This window comes from Aspergillus eucalypticola (genome assembly GCF_003184535.1).
Source record: "Aspergillus eucalypticola CBS 122712 chromosome Unknown BO83scaffold_31, whole genome shotgun sequence".
Lineage (NCBI taxonomy): Eukaryota > Fungi > Ascomycota > Eurotiomycetes > Eurotiales > Aspergillaceae > Aspergillus > Aspergillus eucalypticola.
This window is the reverse complement of record NW_020290305.1, coordinates 18911-36105: the sequence shown is the minus strand read 5'-3', so window position 1 is coordinate 36105 and position 17195 is coordinate 18911. Positions and strand designations below refer to the sequence as shown.

The following is a 17195-nucleotide window of genomic DNA, read 5'->3' as shown; positions in this document are numbered from 1 at the left end:
AAACCATTGTCCACTGTCCGGAAGTATCGAGTGTAAATTTCTACAAGTCCAAACAAGGAAATGTCCCCCTCTCAGGTCCTCGATTGCCCGGCCGGGTTTGCCACGCAGGTTACCCTCGGCCCCACGACATCCGGAACAGCAGAGGAGTACGAACTAGTGTTCGCGCGCCGAGCCCTTTCCAAGATCAAGGCCCGGCTTGGCCTGGAAGCCACCGAACGACTCCTGCAACCCGACATTGACGAATCCAACGCCTTCTGGGGGCAAGTGCTGGCTGATAACTGTACCAATGAATTCCGGCCCGCCCGCGTCGAGCTAGCCATCAACGGGCTGTCCATGGACGAGTTCCTGCCCTGGTTCCGCGAACGGTGCCAGAAGCGCGTGCCCTGGATGCTGGCAGCGCAGCCCGAGCACTGGGTCGTGGTGTCGCCTGCTGCTGCTGCCAATGCGAATACTAATGCTGATGGTGGCAGCAGCCCCGGCTACCACGAAAAAGTCATCGAGAACCTGGGGCCGTGGATCTCGCGCTTCTTCATCACCTTCAGCCCGCCCTCCCACCCGTGTCAGCTCGGCGACCTCAACGCCGAAGCGTACCCGCTCCAGATGACAGGATACGGCCATACGGACGACGGCCAGATCAATGGCTACGTCCTCCACCAGTTCCGGCCTCATGCCAACAGTGTGGGCTTCGACGCTAACCTCTGCATCTATTTTCCTGCCTCGGCGCCAGAGGTGCTCTTCGAGCAGCATCGGCAGCACCTCGTTGTTGAGTTCACTAACTGGGCGCGACACTGCTACCGGGATATCAAGGGAAAGACTTCTTGAGGTTTTAAGGGCAGTGTGTGCTAGCTGGGGTGAGCATACTTAAAATTGCTATTTGCTGTTTAGTCGTGATGATTCGTGATGTCAATTTGGTCAATCACAAACTCATATCATAAGATGAACAATATAACTACTGTCACGTACGTATGTACAGTACATACCGAGAATCTGGCGTGTGCCGGTGCGGAGGATTTCAGTTACAGGCATCTTCTATTCCGTATTGCATCATAAGTTCCGATAGAACCCGTGGACCACATTGCGCATTGCGAGTTCCACTTCTGCATCCTGAAAGGTAACTTGTCGAATAGTTTGAGTTGAGTGAGTAGCTTGGGACAAGGATACCGACCGATCAGAGTATTGGACGTACTGTCCTGTGCGATATCACGGAAACCGGCCAGGTGCCCCGCCAAGCATCTATCGGCCCGCACAGGGACCGAGCTCTGCTGAAGAACCCCAGAACCAGGAAGACCCACCGCCGCTCCGTCTCATCCGGTCCCACTTGATCACTTACCCATAACTGTACAAAGAGGATTTCCGGTTGGTTCCAACTAGCAGGTGATAGAGAGTAGTGCCATCATGGCCAGACCGATCCTAAATCAGTACATCTCGCCCAACGGCCTTTTATTCGTTTTTGTTTTTGTTTTTCAACACTCCTCGCCCCAGTTATTGGCTTATGGCGACCCGTAACCCGTAGAGGATTTCACGACGTTCGGAAATAGTAGAATCCATGTTGGAAGCATTAGGCATGATCTGGCTCAAAAGAAGTTAGCTCAGAGATGTGTTAGCTGATTATGCAGTTCGGGCAGGAACTCGTCGTGGTCATGGAGAACCGCCAAGGGGACTTGCGTTGGGAAGTGATCATGAGGAGGTCCCGCCGCGGGAAGCGGGGGATCTATAATTGAGAGCAGAATATCCTGTTCAAGCCCTTCTGTCTCGAGGGGCAAGTAAAATGGCTCTCGGATGTTTATAGTGAGCATGATCTCGGACAGGTGGCGGGTCGCGAAGCCTTGGAGCTCCTTCGCGGTTGTGTCTGGTACAAGGGGTCTGGTAGTATCTGCGACGGGCCCCGCATCCGGGATCGGAATGGAAGCACGCTGTATTAATGGTAGAAGCTAGTTCCACTGCGTCGGGGTATAAAGTAAGAAAGCAGGAAGTGCGGAAAGGGAGCGGAAGCTGGCTTACAATCACCTGAAGTGGGGCCCAGGAGCACCATAGGAAGTTCAAGAGGTTAACGTTCGTGCAGACACAAGTGATGGCCAGATGGTAAGCGGAACCTGGAATAATATAATCAACTCAGCCCGGACCCATATGATACTCAGTCTCTTACCCGCCATCGACCTCGCTCTCCCCGTCTGGCCCCTCGCAAACCAATAGACAGACAGATGAAATGAGGCCAGCAGGTGCTCCACGGGCTGCGATAGCGTGGAAGTTGGCGCCAACGGGAAACAGTAGTTGGAACATTGATATACTTGAGTGTTGAGAGGCTTGAGTCTGTCCGTTGAGCCAAGATTGACCTCGACTTGAACATATGTCAGAATCGACGAAACTGCACGAAGACCCTGCAAGAGTCCTCAAGGACCGATCCCCTTTGTTAGTCGGACAAGAGGCTTTCCTTGTGGACGAAGACATCGGCAGTAATGAATCGAGAAATGTAGCACTTGAGTAGGCTCAAGCCTGTAATTGCGGCGGCGAAGAGTTGTTCTGAATGGAATTGGGGTGACTTTGCTATTAGAATGGGGTCTTACATGCAGCCTAAAAAGGCGTTGAGCCTGCTCACCTGTCAACCTGCCTGCGCTCAACGAGGCGCTGTCGTCGCCATCGCTGCACGGGCAAGGCACTACGATCTGGTGGCGAGGGATGGCGAGGGATAGTGGCAGTATGCCTCAAAATCCGAACAATGCCGGTAGTGTGGTAGCTCCCGCGAACATCGGCGCTTGAGAGGAGATTAGACAGTCCGCACATCGAAGCTTGGTCAACGAAGAGCATAACGGTACCTTGGCAACTTACCGTGTGTTGCCTACATCGGCCGCAGGCAGTTGAGCGGATTGTCATCATTTTAATAAATTTCACTTGTCTCCAGCGCGATTTAATCTCCATTAATTGGTGATACTGGAAAATCTAAGAGTTATACTGAGTAGCTACTGATATTCACAGGTTTAACACCGGATAGACGGGCGACAGCGGCTCGGAAAATCCATATTTCCGCCCAATTGAAATCTGTGCTGTACCACCGTAATCTAGTACACAATACTGAACCATACAATACTGGAAATTGCAGGATTGTTACGGATATGCTCTCCATTGCCCTCTATGCATAACCAAGAACTATCTTCCAGCTTCTCAACCCAAAATGCCCTTTTTCATGTCATTTGTTTACCACGGCACCGTTGATCCATTCCATGCAACAAATTTGGGGGAGTCATCCGGCCTGAGTCCCTCGAGCGCCTTGACATATCCGGCCACGGATTCCTCCACAGGCATGCCACCGGGACCCCCCATGTCAGTGGCAACCCAGCCAGGATGGAAAGCCGCACAGGTAAAACTTTGATCCCGCAATTCATGGTGAAGTTGAATCATCATCATGTTGCCCGCCGCCTTGGCGACGGAGTATGGCCCGAGAGACCCATGGTCATATTCACTCTGTTCCTGCATCGAGCCACAAGACGAGGAGGTAAGCACGATCTGGCGGGTCTGGCGGGCGAGAAGAGCAGGCAGGAAGGCTCGGACAACCTGCAAGGGTCCCTTCACATTGACGTCGAGGTATGTGTCGAATTTCTCGCTAGGACAAGTCAGGAGTTGGTCCCGCTCAGCGAAGGCCCCGTTAATGACCAGGGTGTCAAGCTCAGGGATCTGGGACGCAGCTGCAATAACCGACTCGGGGTTTGCCTGGTCCAAGATAATACTTGAGACATTGGATGCGGGTGAGTCGACGGGCTGCATGGCTGGTTGGCGCACGCTGGCGATGATGTGCTTGTTGGGATGCACGCTGAGTTGCTTGACGAGCTCCCGACCAATGCCCCGTGAGGCACCGACAACCAAGATGATCTGTGGAGACATGTTTTTGTGGATTAGTAAGGTTCTGTGATAATTTGGGCCTTGGTCCGTTACTATAGCCCTTTATATGTGAAGGAGACAACACGAGCGGGATATCTACCATGGCCGGCGCAACGGTTAGCACCATGCCTTCTCTAAAGTCCAGTCTGCTATACTGAGCCCAAAAACCCTTGCCGGTATAGGCTTTTATCGGTCCCTTACCAGGACAAGGTGGGTATCGGGCCGCTTCGCCGAACACCGAGAGGCCGGCAAAAATGCATAATGAGTGGGGCTTTACACACCCGCATCCGCATGCCGCTGGAGTCGATGCCCAAGAAGTACATATTTATCTGTTCCGGAGGTGAAGGAGATTACTCTTTTATGTCAAGAACATTGTCTAATTACCTTCTATATCAGTTTCCACCAATCCCTCGAGTCGGTCTCATCCAGCATCGGCCATTTCTATGAGACCTCTACCGCAAATGGCCTCGCAAGACAACATAGCAATCAACGGGGCCGGTCTCGCAGGGCTCTGCCTCGCCTTGTCCCATGAGCAGCAGGACATCCCGTGCCATATCTACGAGCTCAGGAAGGCGCCGCTGGATATCGGTGGTGCCATCACCGTCTCGCCAAATGCCCTCCAGAACCTCGACAAGCTCGGTGTCAACAACTCTCTTCTGCGACAGTCCGTGTGACATGTTTCACTTCCGGAAGCAGACTGGCGAGCCTTTTGACACCTACGAGATCGGCAGCGTGGCCAAGTACGGCTACCCCGGCCTGCAGATTCATTGCTATATCTTGAACAAGGGGCTCCTCACACAATGCACGCAGAAGGGAATCCCGATCATGTTCGGCACAATATTTAGCCGGATTGTATCAGAGTCCGAGGCTGGTGTTACCTGGGAGCTCAACAACAGTACGGTCGGACACGTGGGCAGCCTCGCCGGCTGGATAGCGCTCATGACTGACCGGAAATAATATATCAAGTTTCTGCGTCAGGGCGTGGCCGAGTTCAGCCTGTACATCAGCCAGGTGATCACCGCGGTCATAGAGAAGTCTGTATCCATCTAGCCCTACTATCAGGTTCTGAAAGTAGATCAATGGACCTCGGAAAAAGACCGTGTCTCGGTCCTTTTCTGATATAGCCCGTGCCATCCCGCCGTCTTCGGAACAGGGCGCTAACCAGGTCTTCGAAGACTACTATACCTATGCCCTTATGCACATTCGGCGCGGGGCTGCCTCTCTCGATACGGTGCTGTTAAAGTGGCAGCGCGGTCGGCAGGAGCGGATCGACCGCCTCATTATCCTCGCGGAACAGATGAATGTCCGCAGGTTGCCCAAGGCGAACGATCATGGACTCGCGGAACTCGCTGGTACGGAGGACTTCAATATGGAGTGGCTGTTTAAACCTGAGTTGGATAAGATGGTCAAGGCGTGGCTCGCTGTCTGATTAGGGGCGTTTGGATACTGAAGACCACTGCAGTGAGACAGACCTGCCTGTCTTCGTTCTAGTCTGTGATGATGTCCTGTAAAAATTTTGGATTTAACCCTATATTACAAAGAGTCTCGTTTACTAAATCTATATTTTTTTACTACGTTCCGTATCAATCAAAAGATGATTTGATAATCTCAAGATTTTCACATTTTACAAATATAATATAATTATACTGCGCACATACTTGCTCTCCGTGAGAGTAGTAGGAGACTAAAAGTGATACTTTAGATATATTTCTTTATTAGTTATCTGAGCTGCTTACCCCGGCCTAGACTAATCAGAAGAAGAAGAAAAAGAAGAAAACAACAGCCAGCTTCATTTGTTTTATAATATTTATAACCATGGATACCTTCTTTCAACAAGTGAAGCCAAAAACAGAGTATCTGGATGGTTAATAAGCTGATTCCAAGAGGCAAGCTTTCATAGGAAGGTCATGCTCAACAAATTCGGCGGACTTATTAGTATTACTATGTCTTTATATAGTTTCATTCTTTATGCTTAATAATAGTAGCTTTAGATAATTATTTATTTAATTATGGTAGTTATAGAATACTCATCTGCACTTTCTTATAGATAATTCTGTATTATTATTTAACTTTATTTTTGTTCTCCTGTCCAAGACTAGTTATTTCTTAGATAGTCATCAGTCTTATACCCCTCGCCTAGTTTAATGGTAAGTATGCCAGTAAAGCTAAGCTAACAGGAAGAGGGAAGTGATTCTAAGATTTGATAAGAGCCAGCTCTCAGCAATTCAGTACTATTTTTCTTATAGTTTTATCTATCATTAATGATTTTAAATCGAACTTTAAAATTGGGTAAAAATAGTCTAAATATTTTAATTAAGTATAATATTGTTTGAAATACTACTTCTAATTTATATCATTAGATTATCGAGTGATAATCCAGAATGTCGTAGTTTTTAACAATATTTATAATTGATGGACTATTATATTAACAGATGATTCTTTAATAACAATATCTAAATATCTGATAATTGTCAAACTCTAGTGTCCAGCCCTAGGTGGGATAGAAAAGCTGGACTACTACAGTTGGGACCATCAGGATGACATACTAGAATAGTTATAGAAGTCATGAGGTCATCGACAGCCACCCCAGGCCACTCTAATAGGTATAAGACAGTGCTTACTTACTATTAGACTACTGATTACTCAAGTATTAAACCCTAGGTTCGCTTGCCCTGTCCCTGTTAGCTTAGCTTCACTGGTATATATACTATTAAATTAAATTGAGAAGGTATCAGGCTGATAAATATCTAAAAATAACTAATCTTAGATAAGAAAAGAGAAATAAGACTAGATAATACTGTACAGCTATCTGTAAGTTAATATAGATAAGTGTCTATTGCTAAGCTTCAAATTATATAGTTACTTAAAGATAATATGATTAAGCACAAAGAACAGAATTATTTAAGTATATAAAAAAGTTTTTTTATATATCTTTATCTCTTATGTTGCTCTTATAATATGTTATACTGCTGATATATCATCCCATGTTGCTGCCATGTCCTGACTGTTATATTAACATGTTATAGCTTGTCGGTAACATGTTTTGTAGTCATGTAATGTATGGCTGTTCTGGGCATCATCTGCGCAATCCGAGATTCTACTTATTAATAATCTGGATTTGTCTAAGCGCTGCCTTTATCGGTGCTTTCTACCTGGTGAGTCCACCTTACTAGTAGTTAACTAGCAGGGGTCTGTAACAACCTTCTTAAATAATATTAAATAAAGTTCCACAGGTTTTCATAGCTATATGCACAGATTTAATATATCTGAGCTTATCCAATTCTATAGATATCGGCAACCAGCTCAACACATCTAGAGCCCTTACGAAAATCTCTAAAGAAGTTAAGTCTCCCATTAATCCTTTATATAGAGAAATATAGTATATATATACTGATCTTATGTATTAGTTGATCCACCCTTCTTATCATCAAGCAGACTAGAGATACTATAATATATTACCAGATACAGCTCATCTCGAAGGCTCTAATGACTCAATAGGAAATGAATGTTCGCGCGGATTTATGAAAAAGGCCAGCCGTACATCAGCACTATTGATGATGTCTATGCCTGTCTTTCCCCAATCTCAGGTATACTATGACGTAGTATACCTCTGTAAGCAGGGTACAATACTACCTAGTACAGAATATACTGTACCAGGAATAAGTAGATTTTCCTATACCGGCCTGTATAAGACCTGAACTACAGGGCGGCTCCACTTCCTTTATGTTTATTTTATCAGCCCGCACAACGTCCGATTCCCGGCTCCTGATATCCTGATGATCTGACCGTGCCTTAGTTTATACTGCATGTACAGTCAAGCACAGTAAGGTCCGCGTAGATTTGTCCTATATTTCTTAAGTCAATATTATAAATTGAATGCTTTCCGTCTTTCAGGTACTACGGTCCTTTTGGATAAGGAAATTGCAAAAAAGAATATTTTAATAGACTAGTAATCGTCGTCTGGAGAAAGACTTCAGTTAGTAAGATATCTATATATAACTAATAATTCTCTGTACAGACCTTGGAATAATATGACATTCACCACACATATGAGTAAATAAAAGCTCTTGTCTGTAGCCTTGGATAGTCTCTTTATTATATGCTTCAAGCACATGCTTTGTAGCTATATTCTCCTGGAGTTAACGCTCACTAGAATTATCTGTTTGTCGTACGTATCTGTTTATCGTACGAGGCCTTGCTCTGTACGAATCTGTTGGAGTGTTTGCGCAGAGACTCTGTAGTCTTCATCCCGTACAGTATATAGAATCTCTGTATCAGAAAGATATTGCTTAAAGAATAATACCTTGATATAATCATGTAGAGAAGAATCAGTAGTAGCTGTATAATTATACTTGCTGATTTCTTAATGACTTAAGCAACTCTTAATTGTATACTCACGGACTTGTATGTGGTATTTGGCTTCAATAGTGGAAGTAATATCACTTGCAGATTAATTCTGATAGAACAGATTAATAATTTCAGCCTTGTACGGCTCAAGGTCAATGGTTGGACGTACCATGATCAACATCATGATTAGTGAATAAAGCATTGTATTTAGAGTGATGATAAGCATCATATAGCGGTGAGGTCAGCGGTGAGCGTACTTTAACACATGAAATCGTTTTTGCCCGATGGCCGCTTTTGCCCGCCGTACTTGACCATCCCCAAACCATGCCTCCCTCCCCGGCCCTCAACTACCCCTCAGTTTCAAAGTCTCAACCACCATAAGCCCCACCAGCCCGGAACCGCAGATGAGTACAAGCTGAACTTCGCGCGCCGCGCCCTCGCCCGCGTATGTAAAGGCCCGACTGGACCCGCAGGCCATCGAAACGCTCCTCGCACCGGACATCGCCACCACCAACACCTTCTGGCGCGAGACCCTCGCTGCTAACTCCCCATCCCAGGAGTTCAGACCCGCACGGGTCGAGCTCGCCATCACCGGCATCACCGCCGCCGAGTTCCTGGACTAGTTCCGCCACTATGCCGAGAAGGATTCCACCTACATGCTGGCCGCGCAGCCTGAGCACTGGGTCGTCGCCTCGGACGCATCGGGCCACCAGACGGTCATCGAAAACCTCGGGCAGTCGACCTCGCGATTCGCCATCACCTTCGCGGACCCTGCACATCCCTGCCAGCTGGCCGACGTGTACGAGGGCTACCCGATCCGGATGAGTGAATACAGGCGGTCTGATGACGGGGGGGGGGTTTGTTATTGGGTGCGTACTGCATCAGTTCCGGGCACATGAGGATGGCGCAGTCGCAGGGTTTGATGCAAACCTGGGTATTGACTTCCCCGCCCCCGCGCTGGAGGCACTGTTGGAGGCCCATTGGCAGCATCTGGTGGTGGAGTTTACGAATTGGGCGAGGCGGTGCTATGAGTATTCGAAGTGGGGAACACTTGGGAAGAAGGATGTTTGAACCTTTTTTCATTCTTCTTTGAGGTTTGTGGAGTTAGGAAGACTCTTTGTTTGAAACCGATGAGCATGAAGAGGTGCTGTTACGATTGCGGTTGTGGAGTGTGATTGTCTCTTACAGTAAGACCGCGCGATCCTGTTTTCCAGCTCGAAAATCTGTGCGTGACGGCAGGGAGGGGTACAAGAAATAATCCCAACCGTACGTTCTTAAAATCAGAAGAAATTCAGCCCGAGATGATTGAGGTGGTCATGCATTTCAGGTATAACCTCATAAAGCTCATTGGTGGCTGATGTACCGCCGGTACATGGGGCGCTTGGTGATTCGTAGGGTGCTGCTGGAGGTAGTTCGCGTGGGGGACATAAATCGGTACTTCGCGCGGAACTATCGTACCTACTGTCAGGGAGGTAGAAGGGCTCCGCAATATCAACGATAGTCATGATCGGAGAAAGATGCCCCGTGACGTAGTTTTGCAACTCCATCGCTGTCGTTTCATGCAGAAGCGGGATGGGATGGGGTTGACACGCGAAGAATTCGACCTCCGGGACGATCAATGAGGCCTGATAGACCAATGGTAGGAGCTTGTCCCACTGCGCATTCGGGGGTAAATCAAGTCAGTCACGGCAAGATAGGATGAGATGGGCCGAACACACCAGCGTCTGTAAGGGTGCCCATGAGCATTTCATATGGCTCAGAACCGACAAATTCGCCAATACGCATGCCCGGAGAGCATTTTCCAGACCATCACCATTTGAAAGCGGCCTTTGTACCTCGTGATCTCGTAAGTGCACCAGTGCAGCTAGTTGCAAGGAGGCAGCGAGAAAGGTCGAGTATCCGACCACTGGCGGGATTGAGCATGCTTGCTCCCGTGGTGTCATTACCAGCAAGCGGTTCACTGCTTCGGTAAGTAGTAGCATCTGGCGGAAAGCGATGCTGCCAGTAAGCTGTATGAACTCGTGATCGGCTCCATCTCGCTGCTGGCTCTCAAGGTACATGTGGAGATGAGAGACGGCTCGACATTGATGGTATAGGATTTCAGAAATAAAATACTTGCGGGCGCTTTTTGGGCTCGACATTCGCCAAAAGTCCCAGTCAGCCTTGAAAGATTGATAGCAAGCAGTGGTTTGCATATCTAATCTTGTTAATTCTGACAGCATGGAAACCGGGTCGTCGGCCATGCGCAAAGCCGTGATGAATTCACGAACGCGAAACCTATTCCCGGCCGGGCGACCGGTCAACATCGGGTTGAAGCAACGGGATAGGAAGAGAAACGCCGTACCAGCGACCCATGAATGCCAATAATCTAGAGACTACCCGGAGGTCTTCGTCCACATTCTCTGAATGCGGTCGTCTCCCAGCTTGAATTGAGTGCGAAATTTCTCGCACTGTAGCAAAGGCTGGCAGATCTGGCAATTCCACCACCACGCGGGAGTCGACGGTGCCAGGTTCCTGGATAATGCAGCGGATGGACCAGTAGACTCCAAAAACGCTCAAGGCTGTCTGTGGTGAGAGTGCGTCACCTTCAGCCTGTCTTTGCAGAATCCACTGGATGGAATGTTGGAAGGCTGAATCTGGGGATCATGGAATTAGCTAGGTGGTTGTCGGGCGGCGGCTACCACAACAGTAAAGAGTGCATGGGATTACCAACCAGCGATCGACTTAGCTCTGCTTGTCTGACCTTGTGCATACCAGTACAGTGATAAGTGAAAGGAGGTCAGCAATGCCTCCACGGCTTTAAGTTGACCTGTCCCGAAGTCATCCCGACCGTGGTTAACTTCGAGGTCGGGAGTTACCAGCCAACTTCGGGAGTGAGATTCGAGATTTGACCGTGCATTCGCCCTGGGCGTGAAGATGGATGAAGAAAATGCACAAAGACTTCTCAGCAAGGACTTGGGAATGTTCCCCGCTAAGTAGTTTGAGAAGAAGTCTTCCTGGTTGAAAAAGAAGCCCGAGGTGACAAATTGAGAGAAGTAAGACTGAAGTAGGGCTAGTCCGGTGTCGAAGGGCCAGGCCGGTGTGGAAACTGGAATCCTGGGGACAGCCATTAGAAGGGAGTCACCCTCATGAGTCAGAAAGTAATTAAACTGCGTACTGGGTTCCTTGGTTGCGGTTCGCTCTGCGTGCCCATCTCTGCACCGCTAGCAATCTTCGATCCGGTGGCGAGGGATAGTCACAATTAGCGGCAAACTCCTGGCAACGCCGACAGCTGGGGAGCTCCCGGGTACATTTGCGCTAGAAGATGAGCTCCAGATAAGTAGAAAGAAGATGGAACAAGGAAGGCTTACTTTCTGTTGCCGACACCGACGACAGGCAGTCGGGCTGAGCGTCATCGTCTTTGCTTAAGCTTTGCTCAATTGGGGGTCACAATGATGGCATTGCTTTGGACTTCTTTCGACATTGCTTGATACGGCAAAGAGACTACGGTTCTTGATTTGACGACTGCAGACGTGCTGGAAAACAGACTCACTATGTAACTGACTCACAAGGTAAGTACTCCGTACTAATCTGAGTGAGTGGCGTACAGTATCGGCTCGGATTATCCATAGTCCGAACCTTCCGGCATCCACAGGTCTCACAAAAAAGGAAAAAAAAAAAAGAAAAAAAAAAAAAAAAAACCCTCAGCTCATAACGAATTCTTGGAATTTCTCGTTAAAGAGAAGCTTAATTGATCTTAAACCTGGTTCAATCTATTGACTATGCTTTCAACTATCGCCTAATACCCAGAAATCATGGTTAGTGAAACTACTTAACTAGTATTAAAAAATCCAGCTCCTAAATTACTTTCTGCCACATTTCCGCTAGATCAGGTTGAACGGTTAACCGTTGGTGAACTGTTATTTTTCTACCTTGAAACTGACCACCAGTTAACAGTCACGTATAGCTATTCTAATAGCAGTATTTCATATTTATTCACATGAACAGGAAAAACCTTATGTATTCTGCAGAAAAGACCTCCAGTACCTGCAAGCTTTACAACTATTATAATCCTAGTTATATCAAGCAGATAATCCTAGATGGCACTGTTATATTTATATATACTTTAGCCCTGGGAGAAGAGTTCCCCAATTCAGCCTAGGCTCCTCGCCTGATATGCCTCGGTTATATCAGTAATGCTATGGTGCTTTAGGTATGGTATAAATTAGATATTTAAAGATCTAGCTTTCTCTGGAAGTCAAGCAGCCAGGGTAGCTGTCTAAATAGGAGAGTGATTGTGAAACGGCAGTGACAGGGAATGTATCTTTTCTAATTTGTCACCAGTTATGTAAGCAGACTGTCAGTCTCCAGTGGTTAGTGATTTGGATTGTATTGGAGATGTTTGAATGGCCTGTTGAGTGAGAAGAATTGATTATAGTTGAAAGACCAGCAGAGTCTGCAGGAGCTACAGTGTTCTCTATGGTGAGCTCCTGCTGTGGCTGCTTTAGTGGGAGTATCATGTGTTGTTGAGGCGGTTGTCTACTAGCAAAGCAAATGAAACAACGAACGAACGCTTGATGCAGCAGAAGAGTTACTTGAATTGGGTAGCTATCTAGGTGCTCTAGCAAAACAAAGCAGGAGGTTGTTGTTGAGTGCCAGTCACGTGACTACGCTCGTTTGTAGGGTGGCCTGATCGTCAGGCACGTGACTACGCCTACTCTGGTAGATGCCTCAACATGTGTCTGAGCTGAAAGTTCTACTGTCTGAACCTTTTGGTGATCCTTCTATTGTGTAATAGAACATCGCGTTGCCGGAGTTTCTCGGATACTGTGAGTAGTTATATGGGTTTGGGTCCAAATGTATCATTGATAAGCTATTCACTTTTCTCCCAATATAGTTCTAAGTTGTCGTATCAGTGATCACGGGCGCGTCAATTCATGTCTCTAATTTCTGGTCGCGGAGCCGCTTGCAAGCATACTTTCAAATATTCCAACTGGGCATAGTTTTTATCACATCTGCAACAATGAAATCTCCTTCAATCATGCTTGCTGCTAGCCCTTCGTATAGGCGGAGATGAAGTCATGCGAGGCAATGTAGGGTCAACGCTAGAACAGAAGCAAAAGAGGGACCTTCTGCCTTTGAAATAATTGACACGAACAGGTGGAGCCGAGCCACCAGATTCTTGACAAAGCGCCTGGTTGGCGAATATCCAGTAACCAAGCGTTCCGGCCCCCATCCACAAAAGAACTGATTGGTTATCTTTATAGGATTACATGGCCCATATTTCTGAAACTAGGTGTAGCTGCTGTATTTCTATACTTGGACGAAATAATGATGAGACATATTCATATGTAGCGGATGTTTATGGTAGCTGTAAAGGGCCAATGCTCCGTATGCGGCAGCGTGACCGCGGACTTGTCAGAGAAGCACCAGACTTACGAGGGTCAGTCTTGCCAAGGAAGACACAACACAGCAAGCTCTATGTCGTTTTCCGAGGTAAGTTACACTGACACGTTGCAATGGGTTGGGCGAAATCAAGTCTGATTCCTTAGGTGTGGCCTGTATTCGTCGATCAGCTGCAGAAGGTAACAGTTTTATTTGTAAAGGTATATCTATCAGTTCTTGGCAGTTTGAGGACTGCACCTCATTTAGAAAGTGCGTGATTTCACATTCTTGTAAAAGTTGATCTTTCCTATGTTGGCTGCATGAAATTGAACGGAAGAATGAGAAGTGTAGGACATGGTCAATACAGTAAAACCACGTTTGCATAGAACAACCGATGCCCGCCAAATGTCCCAATAGTTTAATAAGGCATAACTCCAGCCAGTTTGAGAACAGTGTCGTCCAACACAGGCTTTTGGAGAGGTTCGACGCGCTCACCGGGGCATATGTTCCCGTTCCGCACCGCTTTGCCCTGCCCAAATATATTGCAATGAGGCCAGTGGGTGGTGCCCTAAAACCGGTGAAACAGCTCTACCTTCTTTTGCAAGTCCTCCGGTGTCGCAAGCTTTCGTGGAGTATAGGTCGCATAGATAATAGTTCGGATAGTATCACTTTGAGGTAGGGATGCATAATGAACAGTTCGTGAATCCCAAATGATGAGGTCACCAGGTTGAGCGTCCACTTTGTGCTACAAGATCTTCCGGCAACGGCTGCGACCACTGCCTATGACGCTTGTTCGGGACAGGTGCAATTTAAATTCCGGATCAAATCTACCATGGAGTTCACAGGTTATGCCAGGCTACGGCTGTGGGTGGAAGCCCAAGGCTCTAACGACATGGATATATTCGCGACTTTGGCAAAATATGATCCCAAGACCGGCCAAAAATTGGAGAGTCTGTTGGTTGATGTTGGGAGGCTGATGGAAGACGCTGGAAGAGAGCGCAATGAAATCCGTCGCAGGCACCTCGCTGACCCCAAGTATTGTGAGCCCTACTTTGACTCTGGTCCCATGGGCTGCCTGCGAGCCAGTCGCCGTGAACTGGACGAAAAACTGAGCACTCTCTTTCATCCGGTCTATACACACCAGACAGAGCAGTTGCTCCAGCCCAAGGAGGTCTTGCCTTTAGATATCGCCTTTTGGCCCTACGGGATGATCTGCAACCAGGGAGAAGAACTGCGGTTAACAATCTCAGGGGTGAATCTCAAGGAGCATCTCCGTCCCAATGATTGCCGGCCGCGGTTGCGTAATCGAGGAACTCACATCATCCACACTGGCAGTACCCGTGAGTCATTTCTTCTACTACCCTTGATACCAGTCCACGAATAGTTCAATCAATCCAGAATAGATATGAGCGAGACAAGGATGCTGCTTCCCTGAGGGAACATGTAGAGTAGGCTCATACATATACAGAGAAGACACAATTGGCATGTCATTCTCCGTACCTGGCAGAATTCAGAATTGAAACGTCAGAAACTGTTTAAATACACAAATACCTTTAGCGGTCCAAGAACTCAGTAAGTCTAGGGAGATCCGGAGCTGCTTGCTCCCATGAACAACTGGGCTTGCGCTGTCTTTCGACGGAGAACGCCAACAAAGATGCCCTGCCATGTTGGCCCAGCGCCTCCTCATGGCATGCTCAGAGACTATTCGGATGCACCGAAGCAGATAGGAGCAAGTGGTGAGCATTAAAACGGAAAGTAGGGGTCAGCAACCTCCGTAGAAAATCGAGTACGTATGGGCTCGGGGAACACTTTATCTTGGGGAAGTGGGTCTGCCGCCACCAAACGGGGAGCGCAAGAAGGGTGGGAAATGCGGCGCCCATCTTACTACTGGGTTATTGTGCTCCTGCATCGTGGTAGGGCAAACTGCGAAATTATTCGGAGACCAACTCGTTCATAGCGAGGGACTGTCTCTGCCTGCTACGACACTAGTCGGTTTGGCCAAGTCTAGCCCCCGCACATTTAAGCCTTTCCGGCGCTTCGCTTGTGTATGCAATGCTTCGAACGATGGCGGTCAATCGCTGTCCGCGCTCTTGGGTTATGTAGATCTTTCAGAGGTCCCGCTGCGAGCGCCTCGACCTGGATCCAAATTTCTGTCCGCATCTCGATTTACATTACGATCATGTAAGACTATCAACAAATCAAAGACCGGTCAGTTATCAAGGAGGTTTTGTTCGCCATTGTAGTCGACATGTGTTCGTCGTGCATTCTCTACAAGTTTGGTTTTGAAGCGGGTAGGAAGGAGGCCAGGACATCAAAGCAATTAGTAAGGCAATCTTAACAGAACATGACAAAGTATGCGGCGAGTCACAGCAAAGTCAGGCATGAGTAATTCTCTTCAGGCTACTACATCACTATTCAGAAATAAAGCCAAAGGACTTACGAGTCTGATAGAATTATAACAGGATCAAGAGACTGTCTCTTATTTATATACCTTAATCTAGGGAATTTATTATTTATAATAAGTAAGCCAGCTCAGTGACCTGCGTAACAAAATACCGGCACCTGAACTACAGAATGACGCGGAGAGAAACTCTCTGAAATATATCAGAAAAGTGTCCCGGTACGCCGAGACTTCTAGAATATACTAACAGATAGTAGGAAGATTCCGCAGAGCCTAAAATATAATAATGATTCCTGTTAAGCTCCCTAGTAACGCTTTTCATATTCTTTCAACCAACACACATGCTTGTAACACAGAGTGTTCTGTTATTTGAATTAATCATTAATAGTCTGATCAGAAGGAGTTGCACCAGGTTTATCATCTTCTAAACTACATTAAGGCGCAATCTGAAGCCCTGTTCCCAGGACAGGTACACAGATTATTACAAGAAGCTAAGACACATGCAGAGGTCTAGCTAATCATTTACTGCAAAATTGCAAAGGCTGGTATTGTTTTCCTGTGTTATCTGTCTAAGTAAAGACCCTTGCTTCTATGTACATTTTTATTTAGCTGCACAAAGAAGTATATACACCGTGATACAATAGGGGATTATATCCTGGTTGATGGACTGCCGTCCATACTCTAGATAAAAGAATCAGAGGAACACTACAAGAAGATATTCAAGAGCTTTATTAAGGAAAGTCTATCTATGCTCTTTACCAGATATTAAAACACAATTTACCTACTTCTGAATAAAAGCACACTCCTCATCATCTCCATCTCAGAGACAACCAAATCTAGTCTAATATAACTTAATTTAGGTAAGCTGTCGTGCGATAAGGAACATTCAGCTACACTCTCAGACAGCCTATAAGCCATACCAAGAGCCAGTATTTGCGAACTTAAGCTGTACAAGCATTCCCTTTGGCGCAGCATGCAAAAGCAGCATTATATGACCACCTTCAATGTCACATCAGCAGAGAATCTCATATCTCTTCGATGCCTACACAGCCTGCTGTACAGTATTCTCTCCCCCACAGATCATCTTAATTTTTACCTCCAGAGTCTCCTCCAAGACTCCCACGGCCCTACTAGGTGGACTAGCAGCTAGCAGTATTACCAGATTAAATTCATCCCGTGTCAGTGGAGGTCCAGTAATAATTAATATACT

At 47.0% G+C, this 17195-nt stretch overlaps 7 protein-coding genes across 7 annotated transcripts; 4 read left to right on the top strand and 3 right to left on the bottom strand.

The window, feature by feature from the left end:
* BO83DRAFT_381941 (uncharacterized protein) lies at positions 1-929 on the top strand. The gene has a single exon (XM_025532111.1). It carries the CDS (start codon positions 61-63, stop codon positions 820-822), a length of 762 nt encoding a protein of 253 aa, XP_025383791.1. The 5' UTR covers positions 1-60; the 3' UTR covers positions 823-929.
* A 660-nt stretch (positions 930-1589) lies between these two features.
* Positions 1590-2781, bottom strand: BO83DRAFT_392636 (uncharacterized protein; the record flags this gene model as incomplete). Its single annotated transcript, XM_025532950.1, has 5 exons — positions 1590-1913; positions 2002-2093; positions 2147-2378; positions 2565-2571; positions 2597-2781. The coding sequence occupies 5 exons, from the start codon at positions 2779-2781 to the stop codon at positions 1590-1592; spliced, it is 840 nt and encodes a 279-aa protein (XP_025383790.1).
* A 212-nt stretch (positions 2782-2993) lies between these two features.
* BO83DRAFT_455208 (SDR family oxidoreductase) lies at positions 2994-3953 on the bottom strand. The gene has a single exon (XM_025537015.1). It carries the CDS (start codon positions 3874-3876, stop codon positions 3193-3195), a length of 684 nt encoding a protein of 227 aa, XP_025383789.1. The 5' UTR covers positions 3877-3953; the 3' UTR covers positions 2994-3192.
* Positions 3954-4134: 181 nt separating this feature from the next.
* Positions 4135-5302, top strand: BO83DRAFT_392634 (FAD-dependent oxidoreductase; the record flags this gene model as incomplete). Its single annotated transcript, XM_025532949.1, has 4 exons — positions 4135-4213; positions 4270-4541; positions 4570-4768; positions 4998-5302. The coding sequence occupies 4 exons, from the start codon at positions 4135-4137 to the stop codon at positions 5300-5302; spliced, it is 855 nt and encodes a 284-aa protein (XP_025383788.1).
* A 3260-nt stretch (positions 5303-8562) lies between these two features.
* BO83DRAFT_381940 (uncharacterized protein) lies at positions 8563-9472 on the top strand. Its single transcript, XM_025532110.1, has one exon. The coding sequence runs from the start codon at positions 8877-8879 to the stop codon at positions 9117-9119; it is 243 nt and encodes an 80-aa protein (XP_025383787.1). The 5' UTR covers positions 8563-8876; the 3' UTR covers positions 9120-9472.
* A 28-nt stretch (positions 9473-9500) lies between these two features.
* Positions 9501-11615, bottom strand: BO83DRAFT_392632 (Zn(II)2Cys6 transcription factor domain-containing protein; the record flags this gene model as incomplete). The annotated part of the gene is made up of 6 exons (XM_025532948.1): positions 9501-9875; positions 9939-10497; positions 10565-10856; positions 10964-11316; positions 11378-11517; positions 11571-11615. 6 exons carry the CDS (start codon positions 11613-11615, stop codon positions 9501-9503), a joined length of 1764 nt encoding a protein of 587 aa, XP_025383786.1.
* Positions 11616-14416: 2801 nt separating this feature from the next.
* BO83DRAFT_455198 (uncharacterized protein) lies at positions 14417-16138 on the top strand (the record flags this gene model as incomplete). The annotated part of the gene is made up of 3 exons (XM_025537014.1): positions 14417-14924; positions 15142-15156; positions 15409-16138. The coding sequence occupies 3 exons, from the start codon at positions 14417-14419 to the stop codon at positions 15825-15827; spliced, it is 942 nt and encodes a 313-aa protein (XP_025383785.1). The 3' UTR covers positions 15828-16138.
* Between the last annotated feature and the right edge of the window lie 1057 nt (positions 16139-17195).

Coding starts and splice junctions, on each gene's coding strand:
- BO83DRAFT_455208 (XM_025537015.1), bottom strand. CDS start 3,876: ATGTCTCCACAGATCATCTTGGTTGTCGGTGCCTCACGGGGCATTGGT.
- BO83DRAFT_381940 (XM_025532110.1), top strand. CDS start 8,877: ATGCTGGCCGCGCAGCCTGAGCACTGGGTCGTCGCCTCGGACGCATCG.
- BO83DRAFT_381941 (XM_025532111.1), top strand. CDS start 61: ATGTCCCCCTCTCAGGTCCTCGATTGCCCGGCCGGGTTTGCCACGCAG.